The sequence below is a fragment of the Gymnodraco acuticeps genome, unplaced genomic scaffold, assembly GCF_902827175.1.
Source record: "Gymnodraco acuticeps unplaced genomic scaffold, fGymAcu1.1, whole genome shotgun sequence".
NCBI classification, from domain to species: domain Eukaryota; kingdom Metazoa; phylum Chordata; class Actinopteri; order Perciformes; family Bathydraconidae; genus Gymnodraco; species Gymnodraco acuticeps.
This window is the reverse complement of record NW_022991632.1, coordinates 1912429-1940411: the sequence shown is the minus strand read 5'-3', so window position 1 is coordinate 1940411 and position 27983 is coordinate 1912429. Positions and strand designations below refer to the sequence as shown.

The 27983-nt window shown below is 38.8% G+C and overlaps 1 protein-coding gene across 1 annotated transcript; it reads right to left on the bottom strand.

Annotated features, from left to right (window-relative positions):
• Window positions 1-392: 392 nt before the first annotated feature.
• LOC117534189 (guanine nucleotide-binding protein G(s) subunit alpha-like) lies at window positions 393-27983 on the bottom strand. The gene is made up of 12 exons (XM_034198331.1): window positions 26495-27983; window positions 24671-24743; window positions 21870-21924; window positions 21540-21659; window positions 17613-17710; window positions 6131-6185; window positions 5896-5969; window positions 4790-4848; window positions 4518-4638; window positions 3660-3790; window positions 3374-3441; window positions 393-3023 (listed from the first exon to the last, which is right to left on the bottom strand). The coding sequence occupies exons 1-12, from the start codon at window positions 26631-26633 to the stop codon at window positions 2877-2879; spliced, it is 1140 nt and encodes a 379-aa protein (XP_034054222.1). The 5' UTR covers window positions 26634-27983; the 3' UTR covers window positions 393-2876.

Genomic DNA, 27983 nt, shown 5'->3' with positions numbered 1-27983 from the left:
GAATAATTATATGAATTGTATAATCATAAACGTTGAACTCTGGAAAATATAAGGCCCTGATGTCAACTGCATAAGAGGCCATGGTGGAGAGCATACCTGCATCTTTGACCACAACAAGTTGTCAGTTTAGGGAACAGAAGAGTTTCAGCTCCAACTGCTTCTGTTCGTCACATTCATTTTAACCCTGTGTGTTGTGAAAAGCAGGATATGACCTTGGCTAAAATGTTGATATTCCTCAGGACTGACTGGTGTAAGAAACACAAATTAGTTTATGCTCAGTTGCCATCGAGGTCAATCTATCTTAAACCAATGCAGTCTAATGCAATAGAATAACAATGAACCCTACTGTCATGAAGGTAATAATATTCAGTTTTTGTTGTAAAATCCGTATGTAAGAACACATTTAATATTTTTATTAATTGATCTAAATATTTACAGCCCATGTTCTCATGTTGTATCTTTATATATATAACCCTTAAAACACTTTGCAATCTCTGGTTTTGCAATATAAACACGTTTTATTATCATCAATTGTTTATCCTGTTTGACTGAGAGGTGTTTCTAATATTGAGTCTCCCCTCACTGAGGCAGAAATAAGAAGACCTCTCACAGAACATTACAATCTACATAGGGTTGGATTCACTGCAGGCCTGCTGCATTAGACTGCACTTTAAGACAAGTGAACCTAACAAACGGGCAGCTGAGTGTGTGGTGCAGATGTAGAGGATCGAGTAAACTCAGCCGTAGAATGAACCAAACACTAATACAACCGTTTCTTCTTGTTTAAGCAAAAAAGAATTTGGTTTATGTAGAAACAAGCAATGTTTTGCAACTGGATATTTGCCTCTCCTTCAAAAGAGTTAAAGCTAAAATAAAAAACAAATAAACAAATGAATACCCATCCCATTGCACCCAGAATCGCCACCTTTCCAACAACGTATGCAGATGTTACTGACAGAAAGGAAACCTGGTGGACAGCTCACAAGGGAGATAGATATCAGTGTACAGTGCATATATATAAAATATGAAATATATTTTATATATATATTAAATTGTGTTAGGGTTCAGTATCTTTCACTACACAGCATTAAAGGTGGTGTGTCTGATAATCTTCTTTTTTTTTTTCTTAATTTCTTTTTTTCAAATCATATTATATAAACCAGAGGAGAGTCAAAGCAAAACAAACAAATTAACGAACAAACAAATGTGGGGGGGGGGAAGGAAACTAAGCAACAGACGAAAGGCCAAAGCCCCGATCCGATGCCCCTCCCCCCGCCCTGCCGCGGGGGGGAGGGGGGGAGCAAGCACGGACGAGGTGGGACAGCCCCCTCCAGCTGTACAGCGCAGTGAAACATAACTTACATATTAGCTCATTTTTACACGTACAGTCGTGATCAAGGCACAGGGATCTTCTACAAGTATTTTTTTTTCTTCAATAAAGTTGTACAAAATAATACATTTTACAGTCTGTACAAGAATAATAGTCCAGCAGTAAAATAAAGACAGACGTACTTAAAGCCAGGTGGGACAGGGAGGGAGGGGTGAGAGAATAAGACGAAAGGTTTGGGGGGGGAGAGGCGTGTGGAAGGGGAGCTGATGAGGGTGAAGCGTGAGTGTGTGTGTGTGTGTGTATATTAGAGTGTGTTCCCAGGTAAAATGTTGCATCCAGTCTTGATAAGTCTTTATATTCATGCTTTCCTTTTCGATGTGTTTTTCCTTATTATATAAAACCTCTCTTTTATTTTCCATATGTTGAGTATTTATGAAATAGCAGCAGGGGCAGGGGGGGGGGGGCGAGGATGTATTTGTGTGTGTGTGTGTGTGTGTGTGTGTGTGTGTGTGTGTGTGTGTGTGTGTGTGTGTGTGTGTGTGTGTGTGTGTGTGTGTGTGTGTGTGTGTGTGTGTGTGTGTGTGTGTGTAGGGGGGGGTTAAATGGTGCACAAAGGCAGATCACACACACAGTGGTACACCAACACACAACATGGGGTAAAAACTAACAAAAACGTAAAAGTTGATTTGTGTTATTACAGGAATATATATATATATATATACACATATTTATATACACATATATATAAATATCTATATATATATATCTATATATATATATATATATATATATATATATATATATATATATCTTGGATTCTCTGCACTGCATGAAGTTCACTGGTATGCATTGTATGGTATTTATTTTCTTTTTTTTCCTCAATTTTTTTGTTGTTTTCTCTTCGATTGGTGTCTTGAAGAGCGGTCATGTGAGCCGCGTGGTCTTATGTTTGAGTCACGCTCACGTCCACAGGCAGCCGTTAGTCAATTAGTCCATCTGTTCGGGCAACAAAAAAGGCTCACAGCCCTCCTCTGTATCAGTTCTCCATCCTCCATGTCCATTGTTCTTCCCTTCCTCCTTCAGCAGACGGGGAATAAACTCCTCTCTCTCAGAATGCGTTATTCAACTCAGCCTCTGCCGACTGTCGAGCAGGAGGACTCAGTTTTAAAAGGCTCTCTGTGTGTGATATTAGACATTACAATCTATTTAAGGGCTCTGAATGCTGTAGTGTGTGTGTACCTGCCAGTGTGTGTTTATATCTGAGAGAGCTGAAAGGAGGGATAGCCTGCACGGAGGGATTCCAGTCTGTTTCTGAGCACAGCAGTCAGTCCTGGCTAATAGTTGATGAAAATGTCTTCCTTAACTCCTTTTTTTGAAGAAAAGTCTTCCACTGAAGTCCCCCGGGAGAGGAATCAGGATGGAGGAGAGGGCTCGGCTGTTTGGTGAAGTTGGGTGAGGTGGAGGGGGGACGGTGATTGGCTAACTGGTCGTGGGGGAGGGGGGGATAGATAGGTAGGTAGATACGTAGGCCGGTCACCGCTGCCCATCACAAGAGCTCGTACTGCCGTAGGTGCATCCTCTGAATGATGTCGCGACAGTCATTGAAGACGCGGCGGATGTTTTCTGTGTCGACGGCGCAGGTGAAGTGGGGGTAACAGTAATGCCGTCCGTCCCCGCTGGCTGTGCTGATCCTCTGAAGAACACACAGGTACACACAAGTTAGTGTTGAAGATCAGTGGCTCCACAACCTCTTAATGTCTTGTGCAACGCCACAGACCTGTAATAACCATTTTAGTATGTAGGATTTAGTTCGTCTAGTGGTTCGCGCACCCCTACTTTTACTTCAGGTAACATAAGAATGTGAAACGCCCTCTCTTGTCTGTTCTGAGCTATAGTAGATACTAGGCAGTGCAACGTGGCGGACTCCATGGCTGTACATATGAAGGCCTCATTCTACAAGGATTCTTAGTTTCTGGTGATAATGCACTAAAGTAAACTCAAACTCAATCAAACTCGATCAAACTCAAAAACACGAGTACGTACCAGAAACTCATCCCGAATGAAGTACTTCGCCCTTGTGACACGGGGATCCTCCCCTGGTTCTGGTATTGCTGTTAGAGGAGAAGAACATTTAAAAATATATATATATTTTCTATACATACTACCCTTTAGTTGCATTATTGGGAGTAATGTAAAGCATACTTTAAACTATGCTGTTGTGTTTTGACTTATAATGGATGCTCATCCAAACGAAACCATTTGAACTAGTTGGTAACAACCATGTTTATTATGCATTGGCCACATACAAATATCAGAGTCAATCTCTTACCATCATCAGGCGTAGTGTAGCGTGCGAACTCCGGAAAATACTCCTCAATTTTTGATTTCCCTGCCAAAACCTTCTCAGCGAGCAGGTCCTGTTTGTTCAGGAAGAGGATTACCGAAATGGTCCGTAGCCACCTTTGGAGGGAATTGAAGAACAAGATCAGTGCCAGATTCCTTTATTTTTTTTAATAACCCAAAATAAGTTACAGGTGAGTTACTGGAGGATGTCCACTTTTTAAGGGGCATTATAGAGTATGAATAGGCTCTGGCTGAAGAACAAGAGAAAAATGTACTCTGGAGGTCTGGGCTGAAAAGGACTTAAAGCTCCAGCCATACACAGATCAAGTGCGCCCATAGGGAGAAATACATATCAGCGTCTACTCCCACTGGACAGACATGCACCCTGTTTGTAAACAGCACATGTGTGACACCTAACATTTCTCCTCAAAGTGAAACCTCATTGTCGTACGGCTTCATTCTCAAGACATAACTGCATTCAATCTTTCCTTTACCATTTTACTAAAAATATAATATATATTTTTCAATTGGTTAAAAAGTAGAATAAATAAATAATGGTTAAAAAAAGGATATACATAGGTAATGTATGGCCCAATACACACTGCCACAGGTCCCATTACACCCAAAGGTTTAATACAATGGTACTCATAAAAAGCATTTCCATCAAGGGTTTAAGATAATCTTTTCATTATAACATTACCAACAAATGTTTTAACTGTGGCAGTGTGCAACAAGCTTGTCTTTATATGGATATCACGATCAAAATCTAACATCAGCCAGCGCATCAAAACCAAACTAGCTGTAACTCAGTCTCCATCACAACACTAGTTTCTATGATCATCACCTGTTGTTCCAGATGTTTTTGAAGAGGTTGAGGGCTTCCTGTAGTCTGTTGGTCTGATTGTCTTCTCTGATCACCATGTTGTAGCTGCTACTCGCCACCACAAAGATGATGGCTGTCACATCTGCGCCACATACACCAAAACACAAAGATTAAAACACCAACGGCGAATACAACTTCCAAACACTGTTGTTTATCTTTAGAATACCAAAGAAAAAGTGTTATTGAAAAGTGTCATCACTACTATAAAGCAGTCAAAGCTAGGAACATCTTACCGTTAAAACACTGGATCCATTTTCGACGTTCATCCCTCTGACCTCCAACATCGAACATACTGTGAGTAAAGGATTTACATTAAATACTGGAACAGGGATAACATTCACGTGACAACAATGTCTTGAGAAAATAAAACTCTTTAGGGGGAAATACATGAATTTATTAGATTTATTATTTAACACAAATACAATGTGTACATTGTCCTCTAATACAGTGTTTTTCAAAGTGGGGGGCCCCAGGGGGGTCACGCAAAGTTTGAGGGAAAGGGGAATTTTTTTTTAAAGTTACATTTTGTTGTTGTTGTAGATGTTATTAATAACTGCATATCTATCCATCTATGTGTCCTTTGATGCCAATCTTTTAATATTTTTGATTTATTAATATTTTATTTTATTGTTTTTAAATCTCACGACCGCCCTTCAAGCCAATCAGAATCGAGCTGCCGCTACTGAGAGTGAAACTGAGTATCTGCTCAGCTTCTGGAGCAAGTGAGAGCTAGTGAATATTTCGCTCTGCAGCTGGATGAGAGCACGGATGTAGCAAATATTGATGTTTATGTTTATTGTTAATAATTACTGTTGAGTATTATATATAATATTATTAAGGCATAAGTAGCTTTCAAAAATACTAAAAATATATGTTAATTGTTCATATTACTGTTCAAAATTATATAATATTATAAAGACAGAAATCACTTTAAAAATGCTTTAAAAATATGTTTGCTGTTGATATTACAGTTTAATATTGTGTTAATAATGTTTATAACAGAAGACACAATGAATGTAATGAATGACAAACAAAAGCATTTTTTAGAAGAATAACTGATTATTAATTATTAATACAAATATATATATTAAGAAAATGTATTAAGCTGTATGATTAATTTGTCATATTTTCCATCATAATGTAATCATCATTAAAAAAAAAAATTGCAACAGGGGGGTCCCCGCCAGAGGATAATGCTATATGGGGTCCTTGGCATGGCAAAGTTTGGGAACCCCTGCTCTAATACACTCTCGATGTTTTTACACAGATGGCGTGGTTCTTCTTTATAATCTGTGGACACACTTGTGAACTGCAATAAATGAATTTTGTGAAAACTCACTGGAAATTGACTTTGTCTATTTGAAATCGTGTCTCGAAGATTCCAGATGTCAACACTCTGCATCTCAACAGGTCCTGAAATAAAAAAAGAGATGGAACAGGAAGGTGTTAATTAGAAAATATAGAAAGAGAAAGGGATACAGACAGAGGGATGTAGAGATGTCATAAACAGGGGTGTAAGAGGAAGAAGTGTGTATGTGTGTGTGTGTGTGTGTGTGTGTGTGTGTACAGCTCACCTGGTCAGTGGGTGTGTAGTCGTTCTGCCTGACCACCTCAATCCGGTCTAAGAAGCTGTGAAAAGAAGGGGGAAAAATAGCAGTTTAGATCTTAGCGGCCTTAATGAAAGCTTATAATAACAATATAATAATATAATATAAAGCAATAATATTATATGTCATTAATAAAAACATTTCAACATTCCAATGAGCCGGATACATTAACCAGTTATGGATGCACCAATGATGTCCATTTTTTAAATCAGTGGTGTAAGAGTACAAAGAGACTTCTACTGGTGCTAGATACAAAAAAATCAAACAATGCAAGAATCTGATTAAGATACTGGCCAGGTTATGTCAGATCACATTCATTACTCATGTGATAGTAATCTGAATAACGGACAGTCAATCTACTCTCAGGTTGGCCGGTCAGAGCAGAACGACATCTGACCATATCTCTATGAAAGAACTCGAAACACCAAGACCAATATTAAATACAACAAATGAATCAATAAGTCAAATATATACCATAAAGTACACAATTCTTCTAGGAAATAAATGGTCATATTAAAAAGTATGGAATAATCGCAAAATACTTTTCTAAAGAAAACCTTAGGAATTCAGTCAAATTCAGCTTAGCAATTAGCCAGAATTTCTGTAATAATAAATGACATTTGAACCATCTACTATGTAGAAAAATACATAGAAACATTGAAATGTTTTAATAAAAGTACTAAAAAAGGTAATATATTACTCACTCGAAATGTTTGATAAGAATACAGGTAGGATCATATCAGCAATTGGCCAGAGTGTGTATTCATATATATAGAATATATATTTTTCTGAACCTTGCCCCAATTTAAAATAGTACTATGTTCAATAACCAATACACTGTTCTAACGTACATGGTGAGCACACACACACACACACACACACACACACACACACACACACACACACACACACACACACCACCACACACACACCACACACACACACACACACACACACACACACACACACACACACACACACACACACACACACACACACACACACACACACACACACACACACACACACACACACACACACACACACCCACACACACACACACACACACACACACACACACACACACACACACCACACACACACCACACACACACACACACACACACACACAGATGGAGGACAGGGGTCCCTAAGTGGCCACCAGGGGGCGTTTGTTTTAATTCACAGCAGATCAGAAGCAGCCAGTCTGAGTCACCAGCAGCCGTTTGCTCTGTCAGACCAGAGCAGCCTCTCAATGGAGCTGCTGTAGTAATACTTGCACAATCCTACGGTGAGACTAGATTTGCGGAGTGCCTACCCAAGTGAGTGTTAATTGTTCTGCTAAACTGGCCTGCATACATTAACTGCTGCTTATTGTGGTGTGGGAGCTGACTGATCCTTTCATTATGAGAGTGTGAGGGTCACCTGCTGGAGGTCTCTGCAGCAACAAGTCACAAATCAAAAAGGGGCCAAGTGACAGAAACTTTTACAAAAGCCTCCATCATTGGAGCAAAAGCATTTCTGTAATCCAGGCTGAAGGACCAAACATCTATCATGTGCAGGATGTGAGGAGCTGGATTATGTTAAAATACTTATAGGCAAAAAAAAAACAGTTTTAGAATGTTCCTGCTGTCCTGACAGTATTTGGTTCCTGCTGTCCTGACAGTATTTTCAGATGTACAGAGGAAACATTATGAGAAGGAGTTCTCCGCTCCGACAGTGGAAAGAGGAGTGGGCGAACCGCTGCTACACAGAGAGGATTTTGGGTGATTATCTTTAAGCTAAAGCAGCAACTATTGTGAGTGTCTAAAAAAGCAGCATCGATCAAACACAAATAATGCAGTTTTTTCACAATAATTCAGAAGTCAACTTTTGAATAGGTAATATAGGCATTTAAGTAACTAATATTGGCTACTGCAAACAGTTTAAACAGAAAGCTCCTACAAAGACATCGGATTGGTCTCCAACTTTTGCCATATGAGTTTGAATATCTGAGACTACAAATTTGACAGACACAAAACATTTAAAAAAGAATCAACATTAATGTAATTTAAATATTAAAAACAACAAGTGTTTGTAAACTAATTGAACATTTAAATTCCAATGTTATCTGAAGTTAGTTTGAAGATAAGCAAGGACATAAACAGACTGGGTAGTTATATTTGGCTGGGCATTAAACACATGTTTTAGAAACTTTTATTTATTGGTTATTGTCTATTAGATTACTTTAAGTCTTATATTGTCTAAAAACACAGCAAAACTTTACTGGAGTTGACACGTAATTAAAGTGATAGGAAAGCAGCAGAAACACACATATTTTTCCAAACTGTGATTATATTTTAGAAAGTCCTTTAATCTTTACTTTTGAATTACTAGATATCTAACCATTTCTGGGCCTCTCAAAATTATTAAATAAAAAGGCAAAACACTGTTCAATGGGTCACAACAGCCAGATCTGTAGCCTGGAAACAATGGAATGTATACATTGCAGAAAACCGTTCAAATAAAGCAGAGCATTATAGCGAAGTGTGTTACGTTTTATATTTTTACGAGATATAATGTGAAGCTTCAGGCTAACTAAGCAGAGGTGTTAATTTTCCCGGAAAAGGACAAATATTTAAAGAGAGACTGTTTAAGTATTGTATTGTTTTAAATGACAACAGGACAGGATGTGTCAGGGCATCTCTACTTATTAAATTACGAAACATAAACTAAACAGGCTGCTAAAGTAGACAAACGTACTAACTTCCCGCCGTGCATGATTCGTGTACGGCTCTCTGTTTTGACTGATGGCCTGCCTGCCAGTCCTACAACTAGAAAGGCAGGACGCTTGCTACTAGCTGCCTCTCAGGGCAAAGGTATGTAACCCCCTCTGAGATAACTAGGAATGTGGCAGGCAGGGGTGAAATGTGACAGGAGGGCTGCAGGTAACACACTGAGAGGAGCGGAGGGCTGCGGGAGCTAACGCACAGGCAGGAGAAAGAGTGTGAGGCTGAGAGAGAAACAGTTCAGGGAACTCACGAGCATATCTCTGCACAAACACACACAGATATTCATATTAAAAAAAACACACGGAGGTAATTAAGCAGCCTGGTCTGGTAGCATTGGCTCTCTGCGGGGGCCAAGTGGCTCAGCTGTTCCCACACCACAGCACACCCTCGCTGGACAACTGTTCCTCCTGTTACTGCCTGTCCACAGCTAACTTCAGCCTCCCCTCACATCCCCGGGCTGAGCTCCCAAACACATAAACAACCTGCATGTGATACAATCTAAAAGCCCTGAAAAGATGACAGAGTTAACATGGCTGCAGCCCGACATCTGCCGAGGCCAAACTCGTGTTTATCTTCAGCCCTGGTCTGAGGCGGCGACACGCCCAGGACAAACACACTGCTCAATTTTTAGCAGTTCTCCCTATTAATAGGAGAAGTGCCAATAATAACCATGCCTAGTCATTTGAACTAAATAATAGTGGCTGCCCCAGTAACAGAGAGGTCTGCGGTGTTATGAATAACCTGTCAGGGTTATTCTGGGGTAGCAGACTGGCCGACTTAGACTCTGGAAATACACACAGGGCTCTTGTCTGGTGAGTGAAAATAACCCAGTATTTACAAGAAAAGATTAACTATATTTTTAACTTTTTAGTGCTCTTTCCACTGTGGTACGAAACATGCAGGGGATTTAATATAGGACAAACACAAATTACCCGATAAATATACAGTATATACTTATTTGTATGCTGTATATTTTATTTATGGTTATATAAACATTAATTCTGGAAAATCTGTAATTAATTTTTAAGCAACATTAACAGAAAATACACACATTTCGAGAAAGAATAAGCTACATTTTACAAATAAATTCCCTTAATAATTTCCAATAATCAGTCAAAAACTGTATTGCAAAATTCCCTATACATTCAAATTAAATCTTGGTACTTTCTAAAATAGACTGCTCTCTAAATATTTAAAGTAATCACATTAAACTGCAACATGTTCAAACTATCCCCTTTATACTCAAAATCAAAGCAAGTAAATATAAGTTCCTTTTTTTCTCCACGTATCAAACTGAGGTCTTCCCATGCGCTGCAACAACAGAGCTGATCACCCTGGAGCCTTTAATGCATTCATCTGGTTAAAGTGGCAGTATTAGGACAAAGGATTACTCAGATTACGAGTTATACATCTTCAGCTCTACACGGGATTAGGCGACTGAGCCGTGCGATGTGTTGACTCGCCTGGCCTTCACACACACAAACAAACACACACACACACACTACACACAGCTGGAAAATATGCTGAATTATTAGCTTCACTGACTTGGAGAAAAAGCCCAACACACTTTATAAATAAGATAACATAATCAGGTTAAAGAGTGTTCTTACTGATTTATTAATTTAAATGTTTTTGGCAATATACTGTATTTGAAAACAGACTGCTTTTATGTTTAAACTAAAGAAATGAGCTGTTCTACTAAACCTGACAACATTTAAATAATTTACTTTTTACGTGAAAATACATTACAAACATACAACATCAGACACACAATATTCCTAAGAACCTATATGTTGCTAAAAAATCATAAAGGAAGTGAAGGGAAATTGTTCCATGTTACATAAATAAAACAACCAGTAGCAGGATTAAAATATAGCAACAGAAAATAGACCCTCTTTGTACATATGTGCAATGAGTCACTATTAAATTAAAAATAGTTCTCCAGTAATGTTACTCATTTGTTGAAACTCAACATGTGGCACATTTATTTCAGATATTCCTTGCATTGTTACGACTTTAAGTGATCATATTTACATGTAAGAAACAATTATGTGATAAGGGCAGCTTTAATGAACTCCTTTTCAACAAAAGTCCCTTAAACTGCACCACCATCATGAAGTACTCCACCTAAATTGCATGAGTTTGAAATGTAAAGCATGTTCCAGTTTTAAGCAGTGAAGAAAAACACTTGAATTAGTTGCGTCAGGATATTGAAATGAGACTGCACAACAGAAAACTGAAGCTTCACAGAACTCCGAAACACCGTGTGAGGAAAGTCAGAAAATGGACTTCTGGTGTTTCCTCAAAGGAGAGGGGGGGGTTTGTGCACGGCCTGCCGAGCGCAACATTTGGAGGGTCTTACTGCCTCTCTGTACGCCAACGCTTCACACTGCGAGCCGACCAAAGCAAAGGCTTCACCCGCCGATCCTTAATCAAACACACACATCCAGGGAGAGAGGGAGGCAAAGAGAGGAGGAAAGAAAAGAGAGAGAAGGCTGTGTCTGACATTACAGCGCTGCTCCAAAAATAGCTCCCTGGCGCCCTGGCCTCCAGCTTGGTTGTCATGGCGACAGAACTACAGGCGCTATAAATAGACAATCGGCTCCAAATCTTGTGCAACTGGAGAGAGGCCAGAGAGAGGGAAAGACAGACAGGGAGAGAGGAGAGGAAGAAAGAGAGAACCACGGAGAGAGGGGAGAAAAAAGGGAAGAGAGCGAGAGGAGAGAGGGGGAGAGAAACAAAGAGATACAGAGAGGGAGAAATGCAGGGAATGGAGTGGGTTAGAGGGAGAGGAAGAAGAAGTCCAAGAAAAAAGGGAACAAAGAATGAAAAGAGAAAATTAAAGAAGTTCAGTCAAGAAAGAAACAATAAATTATAGACTTGACAAAAGAAAAGAAAGAAAGGAAGACATACTGAGAGAGAGAGAGACAAGATGAATAGGAAGAAAGGAAACGACGACAAATTAAAAGAACACAACAAATTGCAAGAAATGACAAAGAAAGAAAGATTAAAGAAGATCAAACAATAGAAAGAAAAAAAGAAGAGAAATAAGGAGTTATGAAATTACTCAAAGAAACAAAACTAAATGAAATAAAAACTGAATAATAGAGGCTGGAAAAAGAAAGAGGAAAAAGAAAGAAAATAATATGACCAGAAGAAAGGACAAGCACAACAAAATGAAAAAAGACTAGGAAGAAAAACAGAGAATTAGGGTTTGGAAAAAGACACAAACTTTAGGAAGAGAAAAGAGTAGATGTGTTAAACAGCAGCAGCACATCGGGAGCGGCGCTGAACACACAAAGAAAATCACAATACAGAGAGATTGCAGTTTCTCAGACACACACTTTCAAATCCTCCCAGCTACCACAGAACACTGAGCACGTTTAACATCTGCTGCTTTCAAACACATCTGAACATTCACACCGCACTAAAGTACAGGCACTACAACCCCCTTCAAAAAAGAAAATCTGGATTTCTTTGCCCATCCCTCATATTCTCCTCTCTCTCTCTCTCTCTCTCTCTCTACATCCTTGCGATGAGTCAGAGACTCAATCCAAGCCATTTTCTGTCCCTGCAGAAGCTACACAGCACAGTGAGAGTAAATCAGGGGGTCTGCTGCACAGGACGGCACATTATGGCTGGGACAAGATTTCAGTGAATCAAAGGGTAATAAATAGCAGCTGGTATCACAGCGAGGCGTCACAAACAGACCCAGAAACGGAATGTAAGGGACGTCCAGTCATGTTCCTTCTTTCATCAAAATATATTATTCTTAATTTTCTGTTAAACCTGGTTATGGAGAGTTTTGAAAAATATGATCTTTCCGTGTATGAATTGATTAAGTCGGATACAGTTTGTTTGAATCCTTTAATTATAACTTGGTGTAAGGCCTAGAAAGTACAATCAGGAAACCCACTGCTAGCTTTATAAGCTGTGCTGGGTTTATGAGAGTTAAACTAAATGTACTCTATTAAGGGGTCGAAATATAGTTATATCCACAACTTAACATTCTTAACATTTGTATTTATTTATTTGTGAGTGTTTGAGCCGAACAAAACAAAGAAACAACTTTTCATATTTAAGCCGGTTCCAATGAACGGACGTTGGGCCTTTGATAAATGACTTTCTGATGAATCAGCTGGACAGAGAGTGTGTGCTGTATTCTCAAAAGGAGACCATTTGCTCTGGAGTTTCTTTCTTTGTGGTTGAAGGCACTTGTTGTTGTATGTCACTTTTGATAAAAGCGTCAGCTAAATGTAATGTATGCATTTCTTGTCAAATGATTTAATATATTTGCTTTAGCGTAGGGAGGAGGATTGGATAGATGGGTCAAACAAACACAGAACTTTAACCAGCTTAATATTAAACATGTTTAACAGTGCGGTGGTAACGTCAACGACAGAATCATTTATGTTATGCCATCAGCTGGTTAGCTTAGCATTAAGTTTGAAAACAGGGCAAAACCGCTAGCGTGGCTGTCCAAGAGGTACAACATCTGCCTATAGTACCTCCAAAGCTCACTAATTACAACATGTCACCTTGTTTGTTTGTTTCTTACAATGAACAAAGTGTATAAGCAAAGCCATTGTGGTTTGTTGGGTGGGTTATGTGCCAAATTAGTTTTTGTCTAGAACTAAGGACTTTGTTATATTTTTGTTAGGAGAAAATAACTTAAATAAGCAATCGATAATATAACATATGGTATATATTTATTTTACTCATAGTGTATATAATTGCAGTGTTTCCCATACATTGATTCATTTGCGGCGGGCCGCCACAATTAAATATCGTCCGCCACAAATAGATCTAAAAATAAAAATTACATTTTTTTTAATTTAATTTAAAATGTTGGTGCGGTGCCCCCACAAATAGAATCTGTCTACAAAGTTTATAATCATTTTCAATTATTTAAAAATCACATGTATTTGTCAACCAGGTCCGAATCTGTCAAAGCAGCTACAGTCATAAATGTCTTCATGTTAAATATGTCATTCATGCATCATCATGTATGTAACCAACATATTACAGCTCAACAGAATGTCTTGCTATTGAAATAGTTATTTAGAGGTCCATTTAAAAGCACTCAATTAAAAAATATATAATTGATCAAATATATTAGAATATATAAAAAAAAAGGAAAGGTTGGTAGACTTATATTTACAGATGATCATGTTTTTATTTATGTCAATTATGCACGACTCTTGAAAAGAAACCACTTATTTTTAGAGTCTCAGTAGTGATTTACAATCAGGGAGAGCAGCCAGAATGTTTCAAGACAAAGTTGACAACGTTCTCTCAATATGGATGAGACCTACAAACCTGGTTTGTCAGGTCTTTCTTTCGGAGGCAAAACAAACGCTTTGGCCTCCGTCCTGTTAGCGGACACAGTCAAGTTTGTTTGGACTTTATACGTGAATCGTCAGCAGCAGACCGAACACAACAGATCCACATGTAATCAAGGACAACAACATCCTTGCAAACAAAGTGTGTGACCATATAAGGTGTCAGGAAGATCAAAAACAACAAAAACACATGATACTGTAGGAGCATGACGAGGCAGAAACGGTCAGGGAAGCTTCACTAAACTACTTCTCATCAGACAAAAAAGCATCACCGCCCGTCAACTTCATCTTCCCTTTTGTATTCTACCATGAAACTAATCGCATGACCAAATGTGTGTTTGTTTTGAAAAAGGGAGAAACGGGGGTGTATTGTGTGGCCTCGAGTTGTCCCAGCGCTGATCCAGGTTTGACATTTTCATTTAATGCTAACAACCTTCATCAATAATGCTGAAGTTGTCTCTCTCCTAACACACTCGCTCATTCTTTCTCCTTCTGCAGCCTGCCTGGGTTAAAAATAGCTCTCCCCTCTCTCTTTCTCTGCTTCTCCGTTTACATAAGCACACAGAGGGGGGAGGGGAGCACTTCCGGTCTGGCCACCCAGCCCAGCATCTGATCCATAACACTGGGGCTGCTGGGGGGGAGGAGGGGAGAGACGAGGAGTGGAGAGGAGAGGAGAGATGAGGAGAGGAGAGACGAGGAGAGACAAGGAGAGGAGTGGAGAGGAGAGACGAGGAGAGGAGAGACGAGGAGAAGAGAGGAGAGGAGAGATCCCGCAATGCAGGGAAGCCCTCTCTTTCCATCCATCTCTTCAAACCTCTTTTTAAATTGTTCCGTCTCTCCTTTGGTTCGCAACTCTCTCCATCCACAATCACATTTATAACCAGGAAGCTTTGCCATGATCATCTGACCTCCACCGTGTCTCCCTACCCCCCACCCCCCCCCTCCACATGTACCTGCATAAAGTAACCCACATATAGGCCACACAACACCTGTGGCAATGCATGCAGTTTAAGTGACAAGGACACGAGTACAGTCCCAGTCAAGGTGCAAAATGTACTTTATTGCCAACCAGCCAAATTGATAATGTATGTTCAAATTTCCCCAACCATTTAATAGATAACCAATGTTTTTTAGTAGCCACTTGCATATTTTTAACCATTTATTCAACATTTGGCTAATGCCCTGCCTGAGCCATGCTTCCATTTTCTGCTACTTTATATTACAAATACTGCTACATTTCAGAGGGGAGTAATGTACTTTGTATTCTACTACATTTATTTTTTAGCTGGTGTTGTTTGTTTTCAGATTAAGATTTTACATTAAAAAAAACACACGACTAATTACACAACATGCAAGGGATACACTAAAATAGCTTATTAAAAGGTAGGTTGAAGTTCAAACACAAAAATAACAATAACATTCAAAGTTGACAACCATCATATGAAAACACCAACCTCCGATTTCAGCCGCTTGGCTTTTCACCTCATAATTTAGGTATTTTTGGAGCATTTTCATAGTTTCGCTGTCGGGATGCGTGCTTTGATCTGGCACCTGAAAACGACCTTTTATAGATTTGACAAAACCCAAAAATACAGCAACATTTGAAAATCCAAGCAGAAATCATCACCACACCCTTTTAGAGGGTTAAAAGTGACGATTGAGAGGAATAATTGTTTGTATACATCTATTATTGTATTCTATTAAAATGTCTTAAATCATGAGTTTGGATTGTTACCTCTTACAAAGAAACATTGTCTGTTTCAGATGTCCTTAAGCAGGTTCACCAAAGAGTGAGTGTCGTGCTGAAATTCTCAGATGGTTTCATTTAAATTATTGTTGCCAGAAAAGCTAAATATCAAAGGAAATATGAAGGGCCCGAGCCAGTTGGGAACAACTGGACTAAACTTCCTAACTTTACATAAAGTAGTTCAAACTAACTGCCGCTATCAGCTACCAATGTCATGTTACAAAAAAATGTATAGACCATTATTATAATATCATACTCTAATAACATGGTACTCACATTTTCCTGCAGAATATGGACTTTTAATACATTTTGCTGGAAAAATTAATGTACTTTCAAATACAGACTTTGACTTGTCACAGATAAGGGTACTTATAACGGGTCTGAGAACTTCTTCCACCACTGCATAAAGTGACATATACAAAAACACATCTACCTCAAACATGCACTGTACACAAACAAGCATGCACACAAGAGAGAGAGTGGGCGAGACTCCGCCCTCCAAGAGCTCTGGCTCCATGTGACCACTGCATGCCTTATAGCAGAGGCAGGCCTGACTGAGATCAAAAGGCGGATAAGATACCAGAAAGAAAGAAAGGAAGAGTTTGGAAACCGGGAAGGGAGAACAGGGCCAAGGGAGATTCAGAGCGCTGAAGATGTTTTGGGAAAAAATATCATATCTCAGCCTTTGTGACAAATAATTTCAATACACACAACAAAAGCACATTGACAAGGGTCAGCAGGGCGAGGAGGAAATCGCTGACAGAAACCAAAGACACGCTAACCACCAGGTCGGTGTCTTAGGTGTTGGGCCATACTGCTAAACAGACTGCAACCTAACTGAGAAGTCTACTTAGAGTACACTTTTGCAACTGCTCAAGCAGAATGCAACAAAGCAAAAGGGAGAGTAAACAAATCAAGAAAAAATCCTCTCTGTGTGCGCTGAAAACAAATCTGGTGTTTTGATATGGCCCTCTGTAAATGCGAAACAAAGAAGTGGATCGGACTGAGACACACGACAGCAATCCAGTCAATTAGCAACAAGAGGCGTTCATGCTCACGTACAGAACAACGGAAAGACCAAAGATGAATGAAGACAAAGGCAGTGGGAGGAGAGGGTGAATTAGGAGGCGGGTATTTGTTTGGGCGTTGAGTTCAAATATCTTTCTCCAGAGTTGCTGACTCCACATTAAAAAGATAAATCTGGTGATAAACTATATTTGTATTATTTTCAATAAATCCGATGAGAAGATCCTGTGTACAAATTCCATGGCAATCCATCCAATAGTTGTGGACGTGTTGCCATCACCAGCACTACACGGTGCCTTAAAATGAGCCACAACGCACACTGTAGTTTATCCACTAAGCTGTAACGCACTAGTAAGAACAGACACACGTTTGCACTCAAAGTGACCACATACCAAAACAACCAAATGTCCCACAATGTCGGTATAAGTGTAAAGAGTCACAGAGAGAAAAATGAAGCATGTCTTTGTGTCGTCCTTCATTTATATTCATGTTTGACTGCACAGTACGTATGGAAGTAAAACAAAGGGATATAACAGGAGATATTTCAAAACATAGAGACTTACTACTGAGCGCAGTCGATGAGTTGATATTCGTTAGACCTATCCCAGCAGGACCGCACACCCTCGTCAAGCCAGAGGAACTTTGCATGGTCATAAAACTCCTGGAGAGAGAAAGAGGGGTCTGGATTAACGACATACCACATCTACAAATAACTGCGAGTCAGACCCTCGGTTTAGGATCCCTGAAATAAAATGTGAAATCATAAAAAGATCTAAAAGAAAAGAGTGACCAGAACAAGAAGCTTATAGAGCAAGTCTTTAATATTTCTCTATACCACTAGTAGAGATGCAGATGAGTGCTACTTGGCACGTCACGTAAATTGTTCGAACAAGTGCACAACGTTATTTCCAGAGGGTTTATTTGAAAAACAGAAAATTATTTAGAAAGGATCTAGATAATGAATAATTGTTTGATTTGTTTTTGTAAACACAAAAATGCCAAACATCATCTTGTTCAAGTTTCTCAAATGTGAAGAATTAATGCTTTTATTTGACCTAAATGACAGAAAACCAAATGTATTTGTCTTATTTACTATCAGGGGAAAACAAATATGTCCCATTGGGCTGTGGAAACTGATAACAGGGTATTTGTCAGTATTTTCTAATATTTTGAAGAGAAAAAAAGGTTAGAAGATTAATCAATAGGAAAAATAGGAAAAAGACCAATAGTGTTAAACGTTGTGGATGATCTGACGTAACGTATATTGGATGCAGTACATAATTAGTGACGGTAATTTAGGAAAAGGATGTGGAATAATTGGATATATGTCTCTGGCTTAAAACAGTATTTCCCGTCCGACTCTCTAAAAACGTTTGGGGACGGATGTAGGGAGGCAGAGACTCTCCCTGGATTAGTGTGTAGTTGAAGGCCGGCTCGAGGAGGAGCAGCAGATGAGCGGGCTCTGACAGAGGCAGGAAACAGAAAGGTTCAGAGAGTTCATGAAGAAATGGAGAGCTTTGTACGGACACAAGGCTCGGCTGTCACCACACAAGAGCCTATCTCCTCACTACGATCTGCAGTGGGCCACATACAACGCGCTCAGGCACAAATAAGCCATTATGTGTCATTCTCACTGTCGAGTCTTCAAAAATACTTTGTGTAACTGAGAGTAGGCAGGTTCTGCTGACCACCACAGCACTGAGGGATACAAAGGAGTTCGGGGAAGAAGATGGCTGACATTGGATCAGATGATGTACATGAATATTAATGATTCATTTGCATTTGGGGGGTAAAATACAAGAGGTACAAAGAGTTTGGTTTACTGACATAGCTTTCATGTTAAGGACATGCAAGCTGATCAATGGGCTTATATACAAGTAAACCGTGTAGTTCCCATCTGTGTTCTTTTTGATGTCCTCATTTCCTTTTTCATTTGAGATAAAGATCAGATTCTAGCCAAAAACAAAGAGTACCAATACTACAAAAGGTTTCCTGGTTAATTTAAAGACTAGAAGCTGATAAGTAGTAAATGGTTAACAGCTTTTTTCTTTAATGCAAGGCCATTTTTATATAGATTGACTAATGGAGTATGTGATTTATTGTTTCAGTTCCATTGAGAGCTGAAGTTCACACATTTTTAAAGTTATTAAAGACATTTGCTGGTTCAAGCTTTCTTGTATGAGATCAGAAAACATATGCATTTAAAGTGCGTCCAAAACTACGCGTCTCTGTTCATACAACATCTCCTTCATGTCTGTGCGTTCATGTTGCTGTTGTTGTTCTTTTTTCCTGCAGCACCGTTATTTGTAGAGTGTATCCTAATAGAAATTGAGGACTTGTAAGAACAGAGGGTGTCATTAAAATGGTAAAGCCATGCAAGGCACATTTGAAAGTAAATACAATGAACTTGTCTACAATGGCTTGTCCCAGGCTAATCCCTTTCATTATAAACATTTGAGTAGAAAAACATTTGTGTTACGTTTTTTGAGAATAATAACTACCAGGATTACTGATTCGAAACAAAGCTCCAAAGGAAATCAAGACTTTGGATATCCAATCCAGGCTTTGTGCTTATTTTCTCTCCCTCTCTTCCTCCTCTGCTGAAGGCAGATTCAACCAGTCCAACTGGTTTCCAGTGGGCCCTAAGGCCAGACGAGGGGGGGGGGGAGGAGAGCCTATAAAAGTGTTCTGCTGTATTCTCCTTCCTGAACAACCACTCATTCACTTCAATGGACAGAATAGAAAGCCTTCTGGGAACTTCATAAAACATTACTTTAGGTAACCAGCTATCATTGTGCACACATTCTAAATAACAACTACTGTGACCGTCCACACCCCGACATGAAAAACGATCAGATCAAAGTGTGATCCTGGTTCACCGAGTCTAGTGACTGACTGACAGCCTGGAGAAAGGGTCAGCTTGAGTTAGGCCCGCATAATAAATGAGCCGTGAACCAAGTAACAAAAACAATATCAGGAGACTTTCTTTTGCTTACACACAAATACACTCTCTCTTCCCAGTGAGTCAGCTGCTGAAAACAATTCCACGCCATGGAAACAACCAGTTTAAACACTGAGGCTATCGTGGTGGAAAAACACAGGGAGAGACGCAGTGTTCTTCCTTTAGATGTACAATTGTTTTATGACTTGAAAGAGATGTCATGGTAATCAATAAAGCTACTATAAAAAAAAAACCTTTGATCTTGATTTTAAATAAATCATCAGTTTGATCAATCGTGTTTCTCTGAATGCTGGTTATAGACAGAAAACGTATGATCTTTTATCCTTTTAGATTAATCTGCCGATTCTTTTCTCAATGACTTTGTTCATCACAATTTCATTAAGCGCAACATGAGTTATTTAATGATCCTGTTTTGTTGGACCAGTAGTCCATCAAGTCAAAACTCTTTTTTAAATGATACGAAGCAGAGAAAAGCAGAAGAACTTTTCCTATATTTCGGGACTTTTCAGCCATTGTTGCTTGAAAATGACTTAACTATTTAATGAATAATCACATCTGCCACAGATTATTTTTCTGTTTATCAAAGGGTGTATAAGTGATGGTTTCATCTTAACTTTAAGGTTCCTCATACCCAGTTATGACTTTTTTTTAACCATATTTACGTGTCTCTAAGAGGCTCAGGCGGGACCTCCTCTGAGCCTCTGTGCTCCTGGGGGACGGGTCCCTCTGGACACACGTATTATTACAGACAATCAGTGTTAATGGGAGGCGTGGATCTCTCAGGTGAGAGGCTCATTCAATCGACAGCCTCCCCAGCGTAAGCACACCTGCTAATGAGTGAATCACTGCACAAACACACGCGGCTGCCAGGGGAGGCACCTGCCGCACCCCCCGCCCGGGACCGGCTCGGCAGGCCTGATGTGATACTTTAATAGCAGCTATGACACATAGACCTAAATATTTATGAAAAACCAAACATAGAAATGAAAGCTGATTTGCATTATCAGCTTGATATCTTGCAGGGACAATATGCAGACAAATCAGGCTGGGATTACGATTTGCCTCGGTGTAAAGTCTTGATTCTTAACGTTTTAACTAGAGGCTGCAACTCATCTATCATTTATATTATCAAATAATGTAATTATTTAAATGAAAACACTGTATGGTCTGTTTACTGTTTAAAAATGAAGTGAAAAATGCATATCACAATTTCCAAGAGCACATGAATACATATTTAAATGTCTAATTAATAGTCCAAAAACTAACACATGTAATATTTTAATATCAGTGATGAAAGCTTTGGCATTTTTTGATTTAAAAACATAAATGAAAGAATTAGTTAATTATCAAAAGTGTTTCCAAATACTGCCTCTGATACTGATGATAAGATGTAATAATGTGATATTACAACCTGTGCATGGCCATCCAGATGACATTAGACTAACAAGGTTTTTACTGTCAAATGTCACAGACAAACTAGTACAGACGTCAGAGTGGATAGATCCCAAGGAGGTCAAGTGAAACTTACTGAAGGAAACTCAAAATCCTTCCGGTTGACTTGGTGCATGACATACTCGATTCGGGACTGGTTTGCAGGACAGGCTAACTTGCATGGCGGTGTGAGCGTGATCATGGCAGCAATGATCGTCTGAATGGAGAGAAGAAGAACCAAACTTAATACAATGATTTATTATGACTTTGAGGCAAACACATTACATTGTGAACTCCAGGAATTCACTTTTGTGTCAGTCTTGTTTCATACTTTTTAAAACAGTAACTAACCCTCATCATTCTTCCCAATCTGGCAGAACATATTTGTACAAATCATTTAAAAGGAATCAAAAGATCAATGACTTACCTCTATAGCTTCTTTAATGTTGTTTTTAATATCATGGATTTTCTGTTTTTTCTCCCTGTGAAGAACAAAGACGTTTGTTTTATTTATACAAAAGCATAAATTGAAAGAATGTTTCAACTTTATTCAACGTGATTCAATGTTAACAGTCAACACAGTTCATGACTTTGATCAATTCTAATTAAACATTATTATTATCAATGGTAATAGGTATATATTATTTCAGTTACTAATATGGATCATGCATCTGTTCAGGAAAAATCATATTTTTATCTAATACCAAAGGAGAACAGCATTTATGAAACAGAGTGGGGGTGTGGAGGAAAACATGCACTTTAAAAAGGGACATTTTAGGTGTTTTGAAGTCTAATATTAACTACAATCTACTATGAGCACAAAGTATGATTCAAAGCTTTAGCAAATACAATGAAATGTTGTTGTCCATTTATTGTTGTATATTTTAAACCCTTCTTTTATATTGTTCCTTTTTTACTGTAACTTATTATTGGATGATAATTACAGAGTCCTTATTAATAACCAAGTACCATCAAATTAAAACATTTAACATATATTTCTGTAATTACTAGTGGTGCTTTAATTACAGAAGACATTTAAAACTTTAAAATGTCAGAATTATCAATAATCACGAGGATAGAATAATCTAAATGCAACAGAAAATCTGTCATTTGACAGAGCTTAAAAGTCCAGTTTCACAGAAAGCAACTCCTTTATCTAATATATATTACTTTGCTCTGGTCGTTATAATCAGAATTCACTTATCAATCTGATAATTTTGCTGCATTGTTTTGGGATAAACTCTTCAAAAAGGAACCTTTTTAGACAAAGGTTTTGTTGGTTTATCAAAATGTAAATAGAAAATATTTTGATAATAATTGCCGCTTCTCCAATGTGAATTTATTTTCCCTTTCTACGTGAATATTTTTGCTGGTCAGAGAAAACAAGCAACAACTGCGGATGTCACCTTGCGATCCAGGAAGCTATGAAGGGCCTCTTCCATATTTTATAAACCAAGTGATTAATAAGTAAATACAATAAACAGTAGATTTACCAATAATTAAATGAATTGTTACCGGAAACCCTATTTTACAATATGTATTTTTCTCACAATAAATAGAGATGCACAGATAAATTAAAACGTGGTGTTCTGGTTTTTAGCATGTACAACGATGTACTTATTATAAAATGTTATATGTTAAACTTATAATGACTGTATGTTTGTTACCAACATTATGGGAAAACTACTGGTCCGATTTGAATGAAACTTGGCAAAAGTTGTAGTGTGAAAGAACGGATACCTTTTTACAGCGGATCAAAACGTCTGTGCTCTCCTTGTGCCATTTTAGTTTGTTCTGGCTACACTGAAAAACGTTCTTAAGTCAGGGGAACTAGTGATACCTCCTTAACATGTTTGATTTTGGAAGAAAATGGCTAAGAACTGATTAGAATCTGATTATTCCCTCAAGGAGAAGTTTGAACTTTGGAAGAGTGGATTCATGGAGATTCCCTTGGCTCCTTGTTGCTTTTCTCAGACTGACGGAGAGAGAGTAAGACTACATTCCTCACACTGCCGTTCTCACCCTCATCCCTCCCATTTAACTCCCCCTCCTCATCTTCCTCATCCTCCCAGCACCTTGCACTGGGAGGGGAAACCTGGCCAGGGGAACTCCTTCGGCCCAAAGAGAGAAACAAAACCCCCGGAGCTACTGTAAAGCTAGGGGGGGGGGCTGACTGTGGATTTGTCATTATAGGAGAGCATCTGTGAGGAGCATGTGTTCGCCATGACCCAAAAATAATCACACGATGATGCTCATACCCAAAAAAATCTTTCTAGGAAAGCGATGATTAAGATTAGAAAAACGTGACTATTGTTTCCTTTGCATCAACTAGGGATTGAGTTTTAGGAAATTCACAAAACAGGGCGGCTTTAAAAAGCCCAGGGCAATGTTCCATGAATAATCAGTAGAAATCTATATCAATGTCCCGTTAAACAATAAGAGGCAATGTACTTTTATTCTCTCTGGCTGAGGATAAAAGTTGCTCGTTTATATCGCAGGAAAGTATTTCTATTTTTCTTTGTTGTACTGACAACTGATAGCACTTTTAAAGTTTCATATAAAATACTTTAAAATGTGTGTATGTTCGACAATCAGTACAGAACATGAAAATGTTCAACAACGGTGATACTTTTATTATTATTTTTTTGTCAAATAGTAATTTAGTCTACATAATATTGGAAATTCATAAAAAAAAGCCCATCATAATTTCATCATAAATATCTTGTTTGTTTTTTTACCAACAATCGAAAATGAAAGACATTTTGTTTACTGTGATTTCAGCTAAATAGATACAATAGAAAGCAACTGAGAACAGTGAATCCTCACATTTGAGAAGCTGCAACCAGAGAATATTTCCTGATTATCAATTATCAAAAATACTGGCAATTAATTGAAAATAATACATTATTTTCCAGTAATTGCTTTTAAAAGTCATGTTGTTGTTATACTTTGTCCAGATGTCGATTACAATAAATTACAATTAACAAAGAGATAATGTTCCACCTTGTTGGGAACCAAGCTCTAAACTAACTTTGCATGCAGGTCCATTTGAGTATCTATCAACCTTCCTATCACTTGTCAATGCAAGATACCCAAAACATCATCACTTTATCAAGGTATTTGGGCAACAAGTATATACATATCCGAGTCACCCAATCACCCCCAATAATTAACTAGTTTAACGATGAAATATATGTGTCAAATAAAACATGGAGGGAAACCACTTACTCTGCGTTGAAGCCATTGACGTGCAATATTCGCATCTGTTTGACTATCGTGCTTTTCCCGGATTCACCGGCCCCTGAAAGCAGAAAGAAAGGAAAATAAGTCCGAGATGTTTATCAAGAGGTGAACAAACTCCTTCAAAGGGCCCAAACTAAAACATCAATAATGGAGATCCATCTGAAACTAGACGATGATTGTTTGAAGCGTATCGCCAGATTTGTGAAAGTTTATGCTGCAGATACTCTTCAGATAAAGGTTGAACATGGTAAGCTTATGAAATACAAGAAATTGGTGAATATTAAACAACTAGTTCCCAACTTTCGTAGCAGTGCGTGAATGTCACATTTCTCAAAGTGGGATTTAAAACAAAAACGTTATAGTGGATATAGGCACATTTTTTTTGCTTTATCTTATTACAGGGTAAATGTTTTTTGCACAATGTCATATCTATACATTAATGAGTCCTTCTTTGTCTAGTTTGGGTGCTTATAAGCCTCGCTCTCACTACGTAATTCTGTTTGCTAACCCGTACAATAACCCGGGAAAAGGAAGAGTTGATCTAACAAAGAAAGTAACACTCTACACTTGCTCCAAAAGTCGCTAAATGTAGCTATTATATGCCTTTTTGCACTTTGGTGACATCATCTAACATCGGTGGCATAAAGCTTAGTGGTTGTGTCTCGTTGCAGTGAGGGAGAGTTGTCTACTGCCACTTTAAGAACATTTTGGTGATAATAAGTCTACACTTTCACTTAGACATTAGAGGTTAATTGAACAATGTTGTATCTGTACTCTTATGGAGGTAAAGGATCTTCTTTACCACTGCATTCAGGACTAATCAGAGATACATTAGCTCTATTTTAAATTTGTTTTATTGAGGAGAAGTAAGATATCATCAAGCCCTAATAAATCATTTTAAGAATAGAGAAGATGTAATTTTCTAAAATGATGGCATTATAAAATACGGACATGCATGTTCACAATGGAAAACACATTGTCCTAACAAACTTAAATTGAAAGAAGCCAGGCCATAACATCTCCTGGAAACAAGGAACTAGGCTGCAGCCCTGCCATTTAGAGCACGAGTGCAAGTGTACAAATCAAGGATCCATTTCAGATTAGAAAGAGCAGGACAGTGTTTAAAGGGAAGCTAGTAATCCTAATTTGCTCTCGTACTGAAAGGGGCTTGGCAGGATACTAGCCCTGGCCTTGAGGTTCAGACTGTATCATGATGACATGGAGGCCTGGATGATAAAGCCAGAAATAGCATCATCAAATAAAAAATAGACTTTTTTCAACGACTGATTAGAATATCCATTTTCAGAATAGCTAGTGAGGAGAGGATTATGCGAAAAGGTGAGCATAGAGTGTGACAAACAGCACCAAAAATGGAGCCTAAGTATAAAACTTAATGACTCAAGGTGAATATACACTAACACACATTTTGCCATGTGCTGAGTGTCCAGTATATCTAAAAATGTTTATTAGTGTGACCTCCATGCTGCCTTTACACAAATACTGTCTGTCTGTCCACCATCTCTCACATGTTCTATTCTCCATGAGAAGCCATGAATGCACCAGACAGGCCTGCTTTTCAACTGCCCTGTGTCAAGACAGTGTAAAAACCTGGTGTAGAGACATCATGTCATTGCATCATATAGTGTCATAGGCTGAGAAACATGTTTTTGTATTTACATGGTTACATCAGTGGTTACATTTGTATTGAAACAGGTGTTTTCTTCTGTGTGGGTGCAACAATTGGGTACAAAATGGGACAAATATTGAACAGACACATATGCAATAATGATGATATTTTAGAGAACCTACCTAATAGTAGTAGCCGGTGAGTGGCCCGGTATATCTGTTTGTCTTTTTGGAGCTGCTTCTCTATCTTTTTGTTGGCTTCCCTCTGTGCCTTCTCCTCATTTCGTTGGTCTTCAGTCTTACTATTGCCAAGACAGCCCATCTTCCCAAAAAAACCCAGTGATAGGTTCAGGGGGAGGCAGGGTGGGTGTTTTGGTAGGTAGGTGTAGGAAGGGAGGAAGGAGGGAGGGTGTTGATCAGGAGAAAATTAATCAATCCTAAATTCCTAGACTGGCCCAACAGAGAAACACCTGGCTCAAAATGGGTGACATTTATGTTGCCAGATGAAAGAAGATGTTAGGTAGTAGACGGTGAGCTCCACCAGGCTTTGGCACAATATGTATCCGATGGATGTGGCTATTTACTGGCAGGAGATCACTACATATAAAAAGCAGCAGAGCAACGATGCCGCCCTCTCAGTCGCTTGATTCCTGTGTTTTTCACTGTAAATCAGCAATGAAGTCATCAACATTGATATGAGAGAGTGGATGTGAATTTTCCAGCCCTGTAATGTACACGCATGAACGTCGGTGGTCCGGTTTCCTTATAGCTGTTTTCAACGTATATGTTTAGATTTCTTAGCAAATGTCTCCTCTGGAGCCCATCTTCGGCAGATATCTCACACTGCCATTCAATCCTTTTCCACACACAACACTATTTATCTCTATGATTTAAATGTGTATTTTTGTAAATGTTGTTTGCAATCCAACTAACCAAAGCACATCAGAGGGCGGGTGGGAAACAAATAAAAAATAAATATTTCCTCTTAAAATGACGGCATGTGAATCATCAGGCTACACCGGGGCTTCTTTCTCTATCACAACTCGTCAGGAATACACCGTTTTTTTGGGAGCTGGGGGGGTTGATATCAATAATATCTTGTTTTTAGCCGAAATTATTTCCTCTCCCCGTCCACAGATGCTGGTGCTTTGCTTTTTTTCGGAGGGTTTGACCAGACCCCAGAAGAAAAGAGGCCCCTTCTTCGTCCTTTTTCTCTCTGTCACGTTAATTTGTATTTCTCCTCACATCGGGAAGCAAAGGCGATTGGTTTTTGGCAGTCGGATGTCCTTGAATATAACGCGATATCCAGGTGATACTGGTGGAAAAAAGCCTCCGTTATTTCCTTGTTTGGCGCAGGAACAGCCCGCTGTCAAGTCTCTCAGGTTTGTGTATTCCCTTTGAATCCGTACGGCAGATTATGGTTACATGTGCATGATACATGAACACACCGCGGTGCTCTCAGTCACTGTCCAAGACGTTTACCTTTAACCGCCGAGAGGCCGCGTCGGCTCCGGTGGACCGGCCGGGGAGAGCAGAATCGTTTCTTTGCGGTGTTACTCTGAATTATTTTTGCCCCCTTTTCTCTCTGAGGATTGAACATTGAGATAGATAGCGTTGAAGAGGTGGGGTGGGGCAAACGGCTCTCACGGAACCCTGGGAACGAAGAACCATT

Coding starts and splice junctions, on each gene's coding strand:
- LOC117534189 (XM_034198331.1), bottom strand. CDS start 26,633: ATGGGCTGTCTTGGCAATAGTAAGACTGAAGACCAACGAAATGAGGAG. Junction 4,849..5,895: donor ATAGACAAAGTCAATTTCCA/GTGAGTTTTCAC, acceptor CTTTACTCACAG/TATGTTCGATGTTGGAGGTC. Junction 4,639..4,789: donor ATGGATCCAGTGTTTTAACG/GTAAGATGTTCC, acceptor TATGTGGCGCAG/ATGTGACAGCCATCATCTTT.